At 42.8% G+C, this 18,233-nt stretch overlaps 3 protein-coding genes across 4 annotated transcripts; 1 reads left to right on the top strand and 2 right to left on the bottom strand.

Annotated features, from left to right (window-relative positions):
- Nucleotides 1-2,413: 2,413 nt before the first annotated feature.
- On the bottom strand, nt 2,414-3,741 carry LOC125542224 (MDIS1-interacting receptor like kinase 2-like). Its single transcript, XM_048705180.1, has 2 exons — nt 2,976-3,741; nt 2,414-2,892 (listed from the first exon to the last, which is right to left on the bottom strand). Exons 1-2 carry the CDS (start codon nt 3,613-3,615, stop codon nt 2,540-2,542), a joined length of 993 nt encoding a protein of 330 aa, XP_048561137.1. The 5' UTR covers nt 3,616-3,741; the 3' UTR covers nt 2,414-2,539.
- A 7,154-nt stretch (nt 3,742-10,895) lies between these two features.
- On the top strand, nt 10,896-12,810 carry LOC125534054 (vacuolar protein sorting-associated protein 60.1-like). Its single transcript, XM_048697385.1, has 3 exons — nt 10,896-11,003; nt 12,293-12,441; nt 12,659-12,810. The coding sequence occupies exons 1-3, from the start codon at nt 10,907-10,909 to the stop codon at nt 12,707-12,709; spliced, it is 297 nt and encodes a 98-aa protein (XP_048553342.1). The 5' UTR covers nt 10,896-10,906; the 3' UTR covers nt 12,710-12,810.
- An 802-nt stretch (nt 12,811-13,612) lies between these two features.
- LOC125542210 (MDIS1-interacting receptor like kinase 2-like) lies at nt 13,613-17,249 on the bottom strand. Of its 2 annotated transcripts, XM_048705171.1 has the most exons (3): nt 16,929-17,249; nt 14,289-14,777; nt 13,613-14,200 (listed from the first exon to the last, which is right to left on the bottom strand). In XM_048705171.1, exons 1-3 carry the CDS (start codon nt 17,236-17,238, stop codon nt 13,839-13,841), a joined length of 1,161 nt encoding a protein of 386 aa, XP_048561128.1. In that variant the 5' UTR covers nt 17,239-17,249; the 3' UTR covers nt 13,613-13,838. The 2 variants fall into 2 exon arrangements, with proteins under 2 accessions (XP_048561128.1, XP_048561119.1); XM_048705162.1 differs by lacking the exon at nt 16,929-17,249 and having other exon boundaries at nt 14,289-15,579.
- Between the last annotated feature and the right edge of the window lie 984 nt (nt 17,250-18,233).

Below are 18,233 nucleotides of genomic sequence, written 5' to 3'. Positions count from 1 at the left end.
CAGCTCGGCGAACAAGCGAAGCAATCGTGCCCCCCCTCAAGGTGCCTAGCGACATCGTCGATCCGAGGATGGTGCCCGGTTATGGCAATATTGACGATTACCTGCCCGACGATGTACATTATGATCCCATGGAGGTGCAGATACACAGATACGAGTACGGGAAGCCTCTCATCAAAGATGAAAAATCTTTAACAACGATGATGCGAAGATTATATGATTGGTACTTGAAAATCTGCAGAGTCTGGGGGGAGGAGTACTTTGTATGCGAGAGTTAAACCGGAGCATGACCTCGTTGGAATTGAACTGTTGCCTATTCCATTTGAGGAGTTCTATCAGTTTTTCAATCAATTGGCCCTCGATAAAGCAACGATCACCTGCTACTGTCTGTAAGTACTACTACTTCTGTCATTAAGTCTCTCTATATAGCTCATCTCTTTCATTGCATGTATTTAAAATTATCCTCACTATATTATGCACAATGAAGATCGCCGAATTGAAGAAAAGACAAATCGGTGATATTGGGTTCATTAACACATATCTCATAGATGCAACTGAGGTTCAACGTCGTCCCGGAGATACCGAGGCCAACTTGCTACGATCATTAAAAAAATGAAAACAAAGATATAATACTCTTTCCTTACAACTTCAAGTGAGTGTTACTTTCTTGTGCATATTCGGTTTCCCTTATATATTAGTATAGGTTATAGTAATGTAATTGATGAGTTATGCATGCGTGTGCAGTTTCCACTATATTCTCCTAGAGATTAGGCTTGAGCAGGGAGTAGTAACCGTCTTGGACTCTAAACGAAAAGATCCCCAGGAGTATGCGGACATGACTGAAATCCTCAAGAAGTAAGTTAAATCGATCATTATCCACCATATCAGCAACTTTGTTCATTTCCTGATATCAAGTAATTGTTTTCTTTGTCCGGCAGGGTTTGGAGAAAATTCACCAAAACAGTTCCGGGACTGCCAAAGGAGCTGGAATTTAGACACCCGAAAGTAAGTACTATAGTAGCATGTTCCGCGCATCTCCTAGTGATTCAAGCGCTAGTTTCATCAATACCATTTAGCATTCTTGCTTATCAGTTTGATTGACCTCTATTTCTTGTCAAGTGGTTGTGGCAGCAAAAAGGGAATGATTTCTGTGGATACTACGTCTGTGAGTCCATCCGCCACACGACCTGTGAGCGGGGCGGGTACTCTGACGAACAATACGAAGTACGTAAATAACAACATTCACAATTTTATTTTATTACCATCATTTGTATTGAGTTTCATTCATTCATATATATATATATGTATTGACCCCCTTCTTCAAATTAGATGTTTCGGAAGCGGGATGAACTCCTAGCACCAGCTCGCATGCGAGCAATTCAAGAGGAATTGGCGGCATTCTTTCTTGACCAAGTGATCGCTGAAGACGGAGAATACTATGTGGACCATGAGTCCATATGATTATATTTTTAAGAGATAATTATTGTATATATGTAGCCGGTAGTGTCGGATAGATATACGAGAACTTGTTGTTCGACCAATCTCTCGGAGAAGGAGAGGTGATCGATATCACTTCTCTCTGTATGCATATATGTTCATGACGATCTTCTGTTTCCTTCGTTTGCTTAGTAGCTAACTAGCGTGTCTAGTCCTCTCTATACATATGTATAGTACGTAGCGTCGACCAAGCACGGACGTAAGAGAGGACACTTCTCTGTATTAATTATAGCTAGCTAACACAATATATGAAACACCTAAATTAATTCCCCAAAACCCCCAAACCCCCCCCTTTCAAAAAAAAACAAAAACCCCAGCCACAGAAATGCTGACGCGTGGATGCCTATTGGTCCCGGTTGGTGCCACCAACCGGGACCAAAGGGTCTCCTGCCTGGGCTCTGTGCACTGCCCACGTGGAGGGCCTTTAGTCCCGGTTCTGGATTGAACCGGGACTAAAGGGGGGAGGTATTAGTACCGACATTTTAGTCCCGGTTTCGGAACCGGGACTAAAGGCCCTTACGAACCGGGACTACAGGCCCTTTTTCTACCAGTGTACTGTAGTAATTTTCCTTTTTCACGCACCTAATTCTGTGTGTTTACATTAATTTGTTCCTGCTTACGCATCGACCACTTGATCATTGTGATTTTTCCTGCTTGGCCCAAGGTATTTTACCTTGATTCCCAGAGAACAATAAAGCGTGACTGCTGATATCACACCAGTTAGTAGATAAATGTAGAAATATTAATACACCATATCAAGTACCCTTGTAGGATGTAGAGAACAGCCGAAACAACGTGTCGTATGTGGGTATTATGTCTAAACAAATATAACATAGACACTGCATACATTTTACAAGCACCCCACAAAACAAATTATATTTGTGCATTGTCAGAAATCAGCAAGCGAGCAAACAAAGAAATATCAAGAACACGGGACACCAATTTTTACGTGGAAAACCTTTGCGGGAAAAAACCACGGGCACATGATGGTATCTTTTACTATATCAGGAGAGTGGCTACAAATACATGGACATACAACAAGTCATCAACTCATCCTTACTTGCTGTAACGTAAGTGCGCTGAAAGGCACAGAACATGAACTGGAGGAGGGTCGCTCGATGAGCATTTGGTATGCCTCCCGCATGCTTGGCCTTGCTTGTGGAGAAGATTCCAAGCAAGAAAAGGCCAACTTGATGAGCCGAGATAACCTATTCTCTTCTGTTGTTGGTGTTGTCAGTCGTTGGTCTAGGATATCTTTCACCAGTATGGCTTGTTCTCCGTTTGACAAAGTACCGTCTAATAGATCCCTTGGATGCTTCCCCATCACTAGCTCTAGCACAACCACTCCAAAGCTATAGACATCGCATTTCTCAGTCACAACAGATGTGTATGACAACTCTGCACAAAATAAAAACATTAGAATTTGTCAGATGAGTCCTTCTGACATAAGAAACAAAGGTTATAGTAGTACTAGTACATACCAGGAGCTATGTAGCCATAAGTTCCTGCAAGTGCACTCCAGTTTGATGAATCAGGCTTAAGAATCCTTGCTGTGCCGAAATCCGAGACAAAAGCCTTGAAGGATGTATCAAGCAATATGTTGTTGCTCGTGATATCTCGATGGATTATAGGTGGACTGCATTCTTGGTGCAAATAAGATATTGCTTGAGCCACATCATTTGCAAGAGCAATTCTCTTGTGCCAATCCAATTCCTTTGCTAACTCCTCATTTTCCAATGTCCCGTGGAGGCTTCCCTGCTGAATGTAGTCGTAGACAAGAAATTTATATGCTGGATGGGAGCAAAATCCATACATTTTGACAATACTTCGTTGTCGGATCTGTGATAAGATTTCCATTTCACTGTGAAACCTTCTCTGGTCATCCAACTCTTCTTTAGTCTGATAAAGCTTCTTTACAGCAACTAGCTGCCCGTCTTGGAGTCGTGCCTTATAGACTTTGCCGTATGCTCCTGTTCCAATGATGTACTTATCATCGAAGTCCTCTGTTGCCCTTACAATGTCGTCAAATGCTAATCTTCCATCAAAATTCCAAACAGAGAATAGGTCCCTTCCTTGAGAAGTAACATTTTCTTGAGGTTTTCTCTTGTTATGATTAAGCATTATTGACAACAACTGCAGCAACAATGCTCAAACCCACAACAAGAAGAATTGGCAAAAGCAAACCAAGTATCTTCCGTTTATGGTGACCAGCTACTGGAGTTGAATAACAAGGAGGCAAGCCAGAGAGGTTACCGCATAGACCTTTATTGTGAAGAAACCAACTTGTTGAAGCATTTTGGAGTAGCCGTGTTGTTGGTACTGGTCCTTCCAAGTCATTGTACGACACATCGAGTGTTGAAAGGCTCAACATGCTTGCGAAGGAGGATGGAATGCTGCCACCAAACTGATTATGTGATAAATTCAGAAATTCTAGGATCTCCAACTTCCCAAGTTGTTGCGGCAACACACCACTTAGGTTATTATTGCTCACATCTAACATGATCTGCAGGCCTGCTAAATTTCCAATCGCACCAGGCAAACTACCACTAAAGTTGTTGTTGTTGATCTTCAAGGACAGTAGTTTCATGCAGGCCCCTAGTTCCTCAGGTATTACTCCACTCAGTCTGTTCCCAGATATATCAAGGTATCCTAAATTGGTTAGCTTTTCTAGCTGTGTAGGTATGGATCCAGATAATCGGTTCGATGACAAGTTCAGGCTATATAGGTTTGCTAAAGTGCAGATTTCTGGTGGAATCTCCCCGGTGAGATGATTAGAATCGAGTGTTAGTACTACTAGGTTGGACAATTTAGAAAGGACCGGAGGTATGTTACCCGTGATCATATTTTTTGCTAGATATAGTTGTGTTAGTTGGGTACATGCACCTAGCTTTGGTGAGATCTGCCCATAGAGTCTATTCGATGCCAAGCGCATTTTTATAAGTTGTGGATACACCCCAAAATGTTGAGATATATCTCCTGTTATTTGGTTCCTCTGAAGGTCAATTCGGACCAAACTTGTACATGTCTTTAAACTCACTGGAATGGGGCCACTGAACTTATTAGAAGAGACATAGAAATATCGAAGTCTGCCGCCTGAACATATATTTGCGGGTAAAGGTCCTGAAAGTGAGTTGATAGACAACCCAAGTTCAACAAGGCTTATGAGTTTTCCGAATTCTTGAGGAAGAGAACCTGATAATTTGTTATCAAAGATTTGCAGCTTTTGGATGCTTTGCAAATTCCCAAAAGTTTTTGGTATTGATCCCGAAATTTGGTTATGATACAAACCTAAATATTTGAGGTTTAGTAGATTGCCAATTTCCTGGGGGATGGAACCAGTCATTTGATTTTCAAAGAGGTATAGTAGTGATAGCTTGGTAATATGTTGTTGTCGGACAAGTCTAATTCTTGGAGATTCAGCAAGTTGCCAAGTTCTAAAGGTATTGGGCCTATGATTTGATTTTTGTAGAGATAAAGGGTGTTCATCTTGGTGAGGTTGGTTATGGAGATTGGAATTGGACCTAAAAAATCATTTGAACTAAGATCAAGAATTTGCAAATGGACTAGCCTACCTAGTTCTTGGGGTATAGGTTCTGAAAGTTGATTATCAAACAGGCCCAAAGCATTTAGTTCGGTCAGATTTCCAATGGTTTTTGGTATCATGCTGCTTAAGGTGTTGTTGCTTAGCTGTAGAATTTGTAGGTTGACAAGCCTTCCAATCTCCTTGGGAATGGGGCCCGATACCATGTTTTGGTGAATGACAAGATTGATTAACATTGTTAGGTTGCCCATAGACGCAGGGATATGTCATGTGAGTCTGTTAAATGAGAGATCAAGTTGGGTGAGACTCTGCAGTTCACCAAACTCAAACGGAATTTTCCCTTTGAGATGGTTGAAGCTGAGGTCAAGATAAGATAGTGATGATAGAGAGCTGATATTAGCTGGTATTGGACCATGGAGACTGTTGTTGCCGAGGTTAATATATGCGAGGAATGGAAGAGCCGAGAAGTTGAGCTCACCAAGCTGGCCATGGATGCCACCATCTGGCAGGGAGATGTTGGTCACCACCCAGGGCATGCGGCAGCCATGGCGAACAGCCGTGCACATGATGCCCATCCAATTGCAGGGGCTAGTGTTTTCCTGCCAAGAACTCATCTGCAGCGATGGACTTGCAAGTGTAGCTTTCCAGTGGAGGAGGGCCATGTGTTGAGACCTGAGTGAGATCCCTCCATGGTGCGCCGCATGTGCTTCTTGCAAGAGAAATAGGCAGTGCACCAGCAGTGAGCAGAGGTACGACATAGGTCGCATTTTGTTGCTTAGCGTTTGCATCTGGAGTTCAATAATGTATTATGTTGGGGATGTGATTCGATACACAATGCAACTCTGTTGATGAGTATTTAACAGACTAATGTATTTTCATATGTTGGGGATGCTAGAGCGCCATCCATTGTCATGAGGTCCCCAGTCAACACACAAAAGTTTAGTGGAAGCATTTGTTGTCCGCAATGGAAGCACCACAGCAGTCGAGTGGAAGCTTTTTTTTTCAAAAAGGAGTTGAGTGGAGGCTGCACAAAAGTTGAGTGGAGGCTGCCTGTTTTTCTTCTTCGGTGTCGCCATCTCTTCAATCATTTTTCCCCTCCCTCTCAAAGTTATGCACTGAATGGATTTGAGTTAATATTTCAGTAGAGTTCCCATTTGATAGTATCTCCCGTGATTGGTTTGATAGTATTTCCTGTTCATTTAACTTGTAACTGCTTCAGTTATGACAATTCCATAATGAAATTGAAGCAGTTTGACTTAATCTATTTCTCTACAGTACTATTGTTTCCCTTATTCGCTTCACCTCGTACATAGAACAAAAGATTTAGCTCAAGGACTCGTGACTGGTGGTGGAATTATATTCTGTCCGAGGTAAAAATAAAGGTCTATGTGCTGAATTTTGGTCAATACAAATCCTAGACCGCAAGTCTTGTTGGAAGTCATGTGTCTGAGGAAAAATGAGGTAGTGGCTGCAATCTGTGGAATTCAAAGCCTGTACAACCAAGCAGCATCATGACCACACTGACTGAAGAAAAGTTCCAAGATCAAGTGGGTTTATTAGGTAAATTTCTACTACTAATAGATCTTTCTTTATGTGTTGATTGTCATGTAACATCCAACACGCCAATGTTCCCGGGTATTCTTTAGGTGCGTGGGGGTCGGAGTCTTCATGGCTGCATTCCAAGTCCCAGTGGCGCAATATCCTCCCGAATCTTAACCGAGTAGCTATGATGTATGCTTTAATTTAATTTGACTAGCCGAGTGTTTTGCATCTGCTCTAATTTGATAATTGACTCGTTGAGTTGGCATGTAACCCTTGTCGAAGACCCTGCTATTCCTTTAATGCCAAAAGCACCAAATCACCAGAACTATCATGGAGTTTAGGGTTTTCTTTTTGGTTCCCTGCAATGCAGCATGAACCAGCTGCTGCGGCCACACCGGTGTTCTTCTTCCCTGTTCATTTACAACAGCCAATGATTTTCTTTTGGTTTTCTTGCCGCTGTATTTTTTCTGGTTTTTGCGTGTGGGACGGGTGACATAATGGTTCCTTTATAGTAGTATAAGAAATTCTCCTCCGTCTACAACCTATGCACTGAATGGGCCTGTGATTCAGTTAACATTGTAGTAGGGTTTTTATTTGAGGCATCTCATGTAATTGGCTCGATAGTATTTCCTGTGTATTTGATCATGTAACTTGTAACTGCTTAGTTACAAGTGCATAGAACAAAAAATTTAACTCAAGAACTCGTGACTGGTGGCGCAGCGCAACTATTAACTGTGGGAAAATTCCATGATGAAATTCTATCTATGGTAAAAAATTTAAAGGTTTCTATGTTCAGTTTTGGTTAATACAAATGATGGACTGCAGGTCTTGTTGGAAGTCATGTGTCCGAGGGCAAATGAGGTAGTGGCTGCAACCTGTGGAATTCAAAACAGCATCATGACCACACTTGACTGAAGAAAAGTTCCAAGCTCAAGTGGGTTGATTCGGTAAACTTCTACTACTAGTGCTTTCACATCCAACATGCCAACATTCCACTCATAGCAGTCTAAATTAAAGTTTGCAAATTAATTACTACTGCTTCCATACTTTGGTAGCCCCAAAATAGCAGTGCATAGAGATGCGCATAGCAGAAACGGCAGTTATACTTATGCAGGGACGAAGATAAAGCATAGTAAGATTGAGGGTTGCTTGAGCACACCTGCTCTTGATAACTTTGAAAAGGATACTTTGCTGGATTTCTTTCCGGCCGGTTTCTGCGTGTGGAATTAGGAGGGTCGGACGGGTGACGAAACTGTGCCTTTATAGTAGAAGTCCAGAGAGCAGAGAGCAGAGATGTGGACTACATCTGCCAACTCAAATGAACCTCTTCTAAAAGTGAAAACTGTGCCTTTTTGTTGCTGTATTTGAGGCTCAATACCATGATATATGATGGATCGGGTCATGAGGTTTGGAAACAATTGCCTTGTGTTGAGCGTCTGTTGCCTATCATCTTGTTATATGGTGGACAGACATTATCTTGAGCTTTGAAACCTCTGTTCAGCATCTCATACGGAACCTAACCAAGTTCGATTTGCTCGATTGATTCCAGTCTCTGTAGATGCCTAATTAAGCTTGACTCTAAAACACTGGAAATGATCTGCTCAGCTAATTGATTTTGTCTGACCTGGTGCTTGTTTCTTTTTCTGCTTGTGCAGGACAGGAGGGTGAACTGGGACTACCTAGAGTACAGTAGCACACACATGGATTCAAATCTATATACTACCTACGGTGTTGGTTTGTTCTCAGCGTAAATCGTCGACACCTTTGTTTATGCATGGACAGAACAGATTCGTTGTGTCTTTCTTCGTGTACCACTACGATTTGCTGTACATCCTGTTGTTATCATGTCTGTGTGGCACAAGCTGATTAAATTTGGATGGAGTTTTTAGGTTGAATTGGTATCAAATTCCCTAATCGGTATATACGCATGACATACTGGAGAAAGCAAGCACCGAATTCCCAAGGCGAGACGAGAGATGCAGCAGAGTGGCTGAGAAAGGAACACTGCTCTGCTTTGTGCACACACATCTGTCTGTTTACAAATGCACACTCAGACTTCAGTTCGACGAAAAATCCCAAAAAACTATAAATACCTCTTCTTGAAACTGTATATACTCATTACGTCGGTATCTACTCCGCTTATTAGCCTTTTCTTAAGTGAAATTTTGACCAAATGTAGTACAAAATTCTGTTAACAACTATAATACCAAATCCATACTATTGGATTAATCATTGAGTGAATATATTTCACATCATATACTTTTATTATTATAAATGCTTATATCATTTTCTATAGACTTGATCAAATTTTCTAAAGTTTGACTTAGGAGAAAGCAAATATGCAGAGTGAATGAAAACAGAGGGAATATCTTCTTCTTTTTTGCCCCTTGGCCATTCGTTTGTATTGAGCAAACTCCAATGTTCCGGATTTACCCTTTTTGCGGGCATTTTCTGGTGATGAGTGACAGATTGTAGGCTCAACAAGTATATGACCTCGGATGCGGCGTCTTGGGAGCGGGTAATACACTAGGATGTTTTTTTACTTGCTTGCACGCTGCACAGTCTCCCTATCCCAGACGCCATGAAGTTTGCACTCGAGCCTAGTGGTAAGGTCTCGACCAGGTACGAGAGCAAACCTACATTAGGCCAAGTGGGAGCCTATGCTCCTAGTCAATTTCTAATTTTCCAGCTTTGAAGCTCAACCCTGACACCCAAAAGTGTATCATATTTCATTTTAGTCATAGAAAACAGTAGCTAGTACAAAGAAAGATATCATGACACAACATGTCCACTGAAAAATAACTAAGAACTATGGACGAGATGAGTCCCCACACCTCTGGCCGCCGACGATACCGCTAGGAGGGAGATATCGAGGTAGCAACGTGCAGAGACCCTATTTAGACCCTAGTTAGGGGTTCCAATAGGCGAACCTGAATTTATTTGATAAAAGATATATTATATTCTTAAAATATTTTTGAAACAAGATTACATATATTAATTTTTTTACAAAAGCTAATATACTTTAAAAAATGTTCGTATATATGAGATTTCTAATTATAAGTAAATACTCCCTTCGTCCCATAATGTAAGACGTTTTTGGGCATTAGTGTAGTGCCAAAAAATGTCTTACATTATGGGACGGAGGGAGTACAAAATAAAAAAAATACGAGAATAATTATTAGAAAATAAAACAAAAAAGCCACCCTGAATCAAAAGAAATCAGTAAAAACTTGAAAACCAAATAAAAACAGGGGAAACTGGCACTGGACCGGGCCCATAGCACTGAGCCGCTCTCACTCACTTGGGCCGTACGTACTTTTTTTGGTTTGGTTCGCCCCGTCGCCGTCGTCCGGCCGACCCCGAGCTGCGTCCCAGCCGCGCCACGACCCCCCACCACCGAGCTTCGGGCCGTGCCCGCGCCAATTGCAGCGACTGCCATGCCCGCTCGCCGGCTAGCTCCAGGACGACGCCACCGACCACGCCTGCGAGCTCTGCTGTGACAAGAAGCTAGCTGCTCTTCTCAACTTGTGGTGATTTGTGCGATGTATGAAGAGAATGAGATTGTTTCTGCTGATTTTCATGGTCTGGGAGTCGATTTCAGGGGCCATAAAGATTAGTTACCGCACATCACCTGTTCGATGAAATGCCCGCAGCACTCTGCAGCGACGTCTTCTTCTCCTCTCTTCACGGTCGCTCGCCGGTCCATGCTGCCACCCATCAATGCTGTCAAGTCAGTAAGTCACCATCTAAAAGGTTGTCCGAGGAGGTATAGCCGAATCCTGAATCTGGTTGATGTGCTCTCATACACCTTTAGCTTTTTTATTACTTCTTCACATTTACAGAGTTTCAGTTACTTGTAACTGCTGATTTCGAACGCTAGCAAGCTCTTGACATGGACAAGACAGAAGTGGGAATGCTATTGCTGCTCCATGCTCCTGGCTTTAGTTAAATATATGGACCTGATTATCCTATAGGAATTAATCATTCTTTTTGTGGCAGCAACATATTAATCTAGTTCTAGTCTCTAATCTTTATACTGCACATGCTTTCTGTACATTGAATTAGTTTCCTATCTAGTTCAATGTAGATTCTGATTCTGGCTCCCAAACTTATGTTGAATTGTCTTTCATTTAACAGATGACTGCAATGAAGGCTGCCAATAAAGAGCTGAAAGGGATGATGAAGACTGTCAGGATTGAAGATATAGATGTATGCAACACCTGTTGTGTACCAGACTCGTCATTTGCTTGCTTATTTTTCCTGTCTTTTTTTTTGAATTACATCTGAATCCATACCAGCTGTTATAATCCGCAGAGCATGCACGGCGAGATGATGGATCTTATGGATGTGAGCAATGAAATACAAGAAACCCTTGGTAGAAGCTACAATGTCCCAGATGACATCGATGAGGAGGAACTTATGGGCGGTATGGCTCTTATTTGCAGTTTCATATTCCTAGATGATTCAAACGGCAAATATTATCACCTTAAAGTTACCGAGTTAACTAGTTTTCCTTACCTCTTCAAATTAAATTCTGTAGTTGAATTTGATCTAGCAAAGAGAAAAGTATGTTTTTCGTCCCTCAAGTTTACAAGAAGTACACATGTGACCCCTTATCTTTTTCTGGTCGACATTTAGTCCCTCATATTTGAAAACCAGAGACATTTCGTCCAAAACCAGAAATAAGGGGAAAACCATTGACGTGTCACTGGTTTTCTCTCGCCTTCTCTGAAACAGCAGTGACATTTTATCAAGCAGCTTCTGTGCATTCACCCTACAGACCAATGGCCATCGCAGATGCGCAAAAACGCCACTGCAGGTCTGCAGCTGGCCTTGTCGCACTCGCGCTGCACGCCAGGTGGCTGCGCCGAGGACGCCGCTCCGCCGCACATCGGGCACGAGCCGGCCTAATGGCTGTTGCATGGGAGGACACCATGCGCTGCTCTCGCTTTGATCCAGTGCGCCTGCCTCAGCGCCTCTGGTTGGAAGGCGTCGAGGCTTCCACGCCGGATGGCGTCACCTCGCCGTGGAGGGTCGTGTTGTTGCCTCACCATGAGGGTTACGCCAAGGGTGTTCGCCACGCTACACCAGCTCAGGGACACGGTGGTGGGGCAAGCGAGACAGTGAGCTCGTCGCCGCGTCCCTCGGTGCGGCCGATGCCTTCTCTCCATCTTCATTGTGTCGGTGATGGACGCACCAGAGAATGTCGCTGTGGGTGGCTAGTATGGCAGCCCGCGACGCAGGCATCATGGCGGTGGCCAGCGTGCAGCTACCACCAGCTCATGATGGTCGGCCTCGAGCTCAGCAACAACGCCATTGATGTGCAGGGAACGCACACAAGGTGCTTGTGAAAATGCTGCTACTGGGTGAGAGGGGGGGGGGGGGGGGGGGGGGGGGGGGGGAACAGAGAGAGAAAACCAGTGACACATCTGACACATCAGCGGTTTTCCTCTCATTTCTGGTTTTGGACGAGATTTCTCCGGTTTTCAAACATGAGGGACTAAATGTCATTCAGAAAAAGGTAAGGGATCTGATGCATACTTGTAAACTTGAGGGGACCAAAAATATACTTTTTCTCAGTTTGCATTAGTTCTTAGGTCTAGGATTTTACCTGAAACATTACCTTGGCATTTTTGTCGTAAGCCCTGTACTATCAATTTACCAACAAGACATTTCTCTGTTTGCTGCGCTCATTTTGTATGTTGAAAAATGCAGAGCTTGATGCTTTGGAAGCTGATATGGACTTCGAATCAAATTCAGTCCCATCGTACCTCCAACCAGACAAGGAGACAGATCTTGATTCTGAGCTTAACTTACCTGCTGCACCAAGTGGTCATGCAGCAATCCCGGCAAACCGGCAGCAGGTATGTCAATAGGGAGACATACTAGTTTCTAGTCACATTGATTATGGTGCTGATATCCCGAGGACGAAATTGACGGCTCATGTCAAGCCCCTGCAATCATAGTTCTTGAAGCTATAAACCTTTTTTGTTATTTTGTCACATGATTTAATCGATGGGTGAGATACTTGAGATAATTTATGAACTAATTTGCTCTCCTTGTTTTTGCCTGTTGTTGCAGGAGGATGAACTTGGACTGCCTACGGTGCCGCACACATCAATTCGTACCTGAAACTAAAAAATACGTGTAGGTTTGATCTTGATGTAAATGGTCGGCACTATGTTTTTGCATGGACAATTTCGTTGTATCTTGCGTCATATACCACTGCAATTCGTTGAATGATGTAATGTCTTTTTTCCATTGGTTTGGAATAATAATATAGTGAGTTATAAAGCGAGCTGTTCTCTATACGGTTGTACATCATGTTGTTGGCATTATCTGTCTGTGATTGCACTAGCTGGGTTGAATTTTGAGGTGATGTGATATCTACTTATATCTGATAATGAAATTATTATGGAACATCGTTAGCTCTCCTGTTGTCTGTCACCTGGGGAATTTCATATCATCTCATCTCATCCTTTGTTAAGTGTGTATTAGGCATGAAGAAAAAGAAGGTTGTATGTTTGTTCCATTCAATCTCGACAACCAATGCTTCATAAGGACAAGGACTTCATACTTCTGCCCTACAGACTTCCGTAAGTCCTTTTCCTCAGTGGTAATTTTGCATTTTTATGCACCTAGCCCCATGTGTTTACATTCATTTGTTCACGTTTATGCATTGACCATTTGTTCATTGTGATCGTCCTGCTTGGTCTAAGGTATTTTTATCTTGATTCCCAGAGAACAAAGCGGGACTACATGATACCACACCAGTTTTGGATTCCATTTTTTTTTTACTTTTTAGGTTCATGGGGGAAATCAGTAGACAAAAAGAGACAAATGTAGCACACCATTTCAACCTCCATTGCAGACAACAACCATAAGGAAGTGTCGCATGTGGATACTACATCTAAGCAAATATAAGTATAAACACTACATATATTTTACAAGCTACGTACAATATAGTTATATTTTTGCATTCTTAGAAATTAGCAAGCGAACAAAAAGAGAAATATCAAGAACACATGACACCAATTTTTACATGGAAAACCCTTGCGGGAAAAACCACAGGCACACGATGGTTATCTTTCATTGCATAAGGAGTGTCTAAAAATACGTAGACTTATAATAAGCCATCAACCCATCCCATGTTGGAATACATGGGGTATATATAGGTGGCATATGGGTGACTCAAGTCAAAAGTGGAAACATTTTATCGACCTCCACCACGATAGACCCTCGGTTCTCACTAGAATTCAGATCATACATCAACATGCATCGCTTGCTGTAATGTAAGTGCGCTGAAAGGCACGGGACTTGGACTAGAACAAGGTTGCTGGATGAGCATTTGGTATGCCTCCCGCATGGTTGGCCTTGCTTGTGGAGAAGATTCCAAGCAAGAGAAGGCCAGGTTGACGAGCAGAGCTAAGCTCTTCTCTTCTGTTGTTGTTGGTGTCGTCGGCCGTTGGTCTAAAATATCTTTCACCAGCATAGCTTCTTCCCAACTCGACAAACTACCGTCTAGGAGATCCCTTGGATGCTTGCCCATCACTAGCTCTAGCACAACAACGCCAAAACTATAGACGTCACATTTCTCGGTCACAACAGATGTGTATGACAACTCTGCACAAAATCAAGTCACTAGAATCAGGAACAAATGGATAGAGATGAATACTTTTGATGTGAGAAACAAGGTTATACTCGTACATACCAGGAGCCATATAGCCGTACGTTCCTGCGAGTGCGCTCCAGTTTGATGAATCGGGCTTAAGAATCCTTGCCGTGCCGAAATCCGAGACAAAACCCTTGAAGGATGTATCAAGCAATATGTTGTTGCTTGTGATATCTCGATGGATTATAGGTGGACTGCATTCTTGGTGCAAATATAATATTGCTTGAGCCACATCTGTTGCAAGAGCAATTCTCTTAGTCCAATCTAGTTCCTTTGCTCCCTCCTGATTTTCCAATATTCCGTGGAGGCTTCCCTGCTGAATGTAATCGTAGACGAGAAATTTATATGTTGGATGGGAGCAGAATGCATACATTTTGACAATGCTTCGTTGTCGGATCTGTGTTAAGATTTCCATTTCACTACGAAATCTTCTTCCATCATCCAACTCTTCTTCGTTCTGGTGAAGCTTCTTAACAGCAACCAGCTGCCCGTCTTGCAGTTGTGCCTTGTAGACTTTGCCGTATCCCCCTGTTCCAATGATGTACTTATCATCAAAGTCTTCTGTTGCCCTTACAATATCATCAAATGCTAATCTTCCATCAAAATTCCAAACAGAGAATAGGTCCCTTGCTTCAGCGGTAACACTTTCTTGTGGATTTCTCTTCTTACGAGCAAGTATTATTACGACAATTGCAGCAACAATGACAAAACCCATCACAAGAACAATTGGCAAAAGCAAACCAAGTATCTTCCCCTTTTTGTGAGCAGCTATGGGGGTTGAATAACAAGGTGGGAGGCCAGGGAGGTTGCCACACAGACCTTTATTGGGAAGAAACCAACTCGCTGAAGCATTTTGAAGTAACCGTGCTATTGGGACCGGTCCTTCTAAGTCATTGTAGGACACATCGAGTGTTGAAAGGCTCACCATGCTTGCAAGGGAGGATGGAATGCTGCCACTGAACTGGTTATGTGATAAATTCAGAAATTCTAGCATCTGCAACCTCCCAAGTTGCTGCGGCAACACACCACTGAGTTTATTGTTGCTCACATCTAACATGATCTGCAGGCCTGCTAAATTTCCAATCGCACCAGGCAAACTCCCACTGAAGCTGTTGTTGTTGATCTTCAAGGATTGTAGTTTCACGCAGGCCCCTAGTTCCTTAGGTATTGATCCACTCAATCTGTTCCCAGACATATCAAGGTATCCTAGACTGCTTAGCTTTTCTATCTATGTAGGTATGGATCCAGATAATCGGTTTGATGATAAGTCTAGTCTATATAGATTAGCTAAAGTGCAGATTTCTGGTGGAATCTCACCACTCAGATGATTAGAATTAAGTGTTAATTCTTCTAGATTGGACAATTTAGAAAGAATTGAAGGTATAGATCCCATGATCATATTTTGTGCTAGACGCAGTACCATTAGTTGGGTACATGCACCTAGATTTGGTGAGATGTGCCCAGAGAGTCTATTCGATGCGAAGCTCATCTTTTTGAGTTGTGGATACACACCAAAATGTTGATATATATCTCCTGTTAGTTGGTTGGACTCAAGGCTAATTCGAACCAAACTCGTACATGTCTTTAAACTCCTTGGAATGGGGCCATTGAACATATTATATGAGAGAAGGAGAGATTGAAGTCTGCCACCTGAACATATATTTGTGGGTAAATGTCCTGAAAGTGAGTTGTTAGACACCTCAAGGTCAACAAGGCTTATGAGATCCCCAAATTCTTGAGGAAGAGAACCTGATAATTTATTACTAAAGATTAACATTGCTTGGATGCTTTGCAACTTCCCAAAAGTTTTTGGTATTGACCCTGAAATTTGGTTCTGATACAAGCCTAAATATTCGAGGTTCATCAGATTGCCGATCTCTTGGGGAATTGAACCAGTTATTTGGTTGTTACACAAGTCTAATACTTGGAGATTCTGCAAGATACCCAGTTCTAAAGGTATTGGACCTGTGATTTGATTTGTATAGAGAAAAATTTCATCGAGCATAGTGAGGTTGCCTAGTTCTGAGGGTATTGAACCCGTGATTTGATTTCTGTAGAGAGCAAGTTGGTTTGGCATCTTTAGGCTGCCTAGTTCTGGGGGTATTGGACCAGTTATTTGATTTTCGAAGAGAACAAGGTTGTTCATCTTAGTGAGATTGCTTATGGATATTGGAATTGGACCTGAAAAATCATTTGCAGCAAGATGAAGATTTTGCAAATGAACTAGCCTTCCTAGTTCTTGGGGTATAGATCCTGAAAGTTGATTAGCAAACATGTACAACTCATTTAGTTGGGTCAGATTTCCAATGGTTTTTGGTATCATGCCGCTTAAGGTGCTATTGCTTAGCTGTAGAACTTGTAGGTTGACAAGCCTGCCAATCTCCTCAGGAATGGGGCCAGATAGCATGGTCTGGTGAATGAAAAGATGAGTTAACATTGTTAGGTTACCCAGAGACACAGGGATTCGTCCTATGAGTCTGTTAAATGGGAGCTCAAGCACCCTGAGACTTTTCAGGGCACCAATCTCATAAGGTAATTTTCCCGTGAGTTGGTTGTAGGCAAGGTAAAGTTCTGAAAGTGATGACAGGTAGCTTATACTAGCGGGTAGTGCACCATGTAGACTATTGTTCTCAAGGTCAATATATGCGAGGAATGGAAGTGCCGAGAAGTTGAGCTCACCAAGCTGGCCACGGATGCCAGCATCTGGCAGGGAGATGCTGGTAACCACCCAAGGCATGTGGCGGCCATGGTGAATAGCCGTACACATGATGCCCGTCCAGTTGCAGGGGCTGGTGTTTTCCTGCCAAGAGCTCATCTGCAGCGATGGGCTTGCAAGGGTAGCCTTCCAGTGGAGGAGCGCCATGCGTTGGGAGCTCAGTGAGACACCTCCATGGCGCGCCGCACGCGCTTCTTGCAAGAGAAGAAGGCACGGCACAAACAGTAGGCAGAGGTAGAACAAAGCTCGCATTTTGCTGCTTAGTGTTTGCATCTTGTGTTTGGTTGGGGATGCGGTTCCGTGCACACCGTGACCCTATTTATATTTAACCAATGATGTCCACTATTATGAGGTCCTAAGTCGGTCAACACACGGCAAGTGAGTCGAAGCTGCTGCTGCTATCATGTGCGCGTTAGCTGTGCAACACAAGTGGCAGTTGAGCGTTCTGTACATGTGCACAGGCCAATCAAATAATGGCCTGCAATCTGCATCCTGCATGTCTTCGTCCTTTCCACACTAATTTCACCTTGCCTGCACATTAATTTCTGAGTCTATATATACGGGAATGAAAAGATCATTCCATTTTATTCATAGCATCTAAACTCACAATTTATTGACCTTGTAGGTAATTTAATTGTTTCTAGGTAAATTGACCTTAGGGTTAGTTTAAAACTGCGTCACTTATTTCAGATCGGACATAGTACTATTTTTTTTCCTACCAGAAGGGAAACAAACAAAAACTATCCAACGGAAATATCATCAACTTATTTCACAGAAAAGTCTGTCTGCAATCATATGAGAGTAGCTAGAGAGAGACGGCCGTGACGTTGACGTTGACGCCCGTGACACACACGGTCACGGATCAGCACAGTACTCCAGTTGCGTAGCTAGGCAGCTAGGCTGATTGGTACACGATGTGATGAGACCAAAGTTTTGCCTTTCACACGAGCACCACACGAAGTTTCGCCTCACTACACTTCAACTTTTCTGCTTGTACACGGCGACGTCATATTTTCTATAAAGGGCGCTCCAAAAGGATTAGAGGCAGTGCTATGCGTCCGCCGGACGATAACCCCATTAGATCGGCCGCCTTGGTAGCCAATAGATGCTGCCTGAAATAATCATCCGATCTACCGTCCAGCCAACTAGGGACCTTTGCAACAACTAGCTTATTGCCCTCATGGTCTTTGCAATAAGGACTTTGTTGCAAAGGTCTACCGAGATAGCACCACCATGGCCTGTGTCATGGTGCATGCTCGCAGCGACAT

This window comes from Triticum urartu, chromosome 1 (genome assembly GCF_003073215.2).
Source record: "Triticum urartu cultivar G1812 chromosome 1, Tu2.1, whole genome shotgun sequence".
NCBI lineage: Eukaryota > Viridiplantae > Streptophyta > Magnoliopsida > Poales > Poaceae > Triticum > Triticum urartu.
This window is presented reverse-complemented; position numbering and strand designations above follow the sequence as displayed.

Bases quoted from the DNA above. Each gene is read 5' to 3' on its own strand.
- LOC125534054 (XM_048697385.1), top strand. From the start codon at position 10,907: ATGATGGATCTTATGGATGTGAGCAATGAAATACAAGAAACCCTTGGT. The intron at 11,004-12,292 runs GTATGGCTCTTA...TGAAAAATGCAG, and splicing joins TGAGGAGGAACTTATGGGCG to AGCTTGATGCTTTGGAAGCT. The intron at 12,442-12,658 runs GTATGTCAATAG...CTGTTGTTGCAG, and splicing joins TCCCGGCAAACCGGCAGCAG to GAGGATGAACTTGGACTGCC.
- LOC125542224 (XM_048705180.1), bottom strand. From the start codon at position 3,615: ATGCTTAATCATAACAAGAGAAAACCTCAAGAAAATGTTACTTCTCAA. The intron at 2,893-2,975 runs GTATGTACTAGT...TATTTTGTGCAG, and splicing joins TTATGGCTACATAGCTCCTG to AGTTGTCATACACATCTGTT.
- LOC125542210 (XM_048705162.1), bottom strand. From the start codon at position 15,444: ATGTCTGGGAACAGATTGAGTGGATCAATACCTAAGGAACTAGGGGCC. The intron at 14,201-14,288 runs GTATGTACGAGT...GATTTTGTGCAG, and splicing joins GTACGGCTATATGGCTCCTG to AGTTGTCATACACATCTGTT.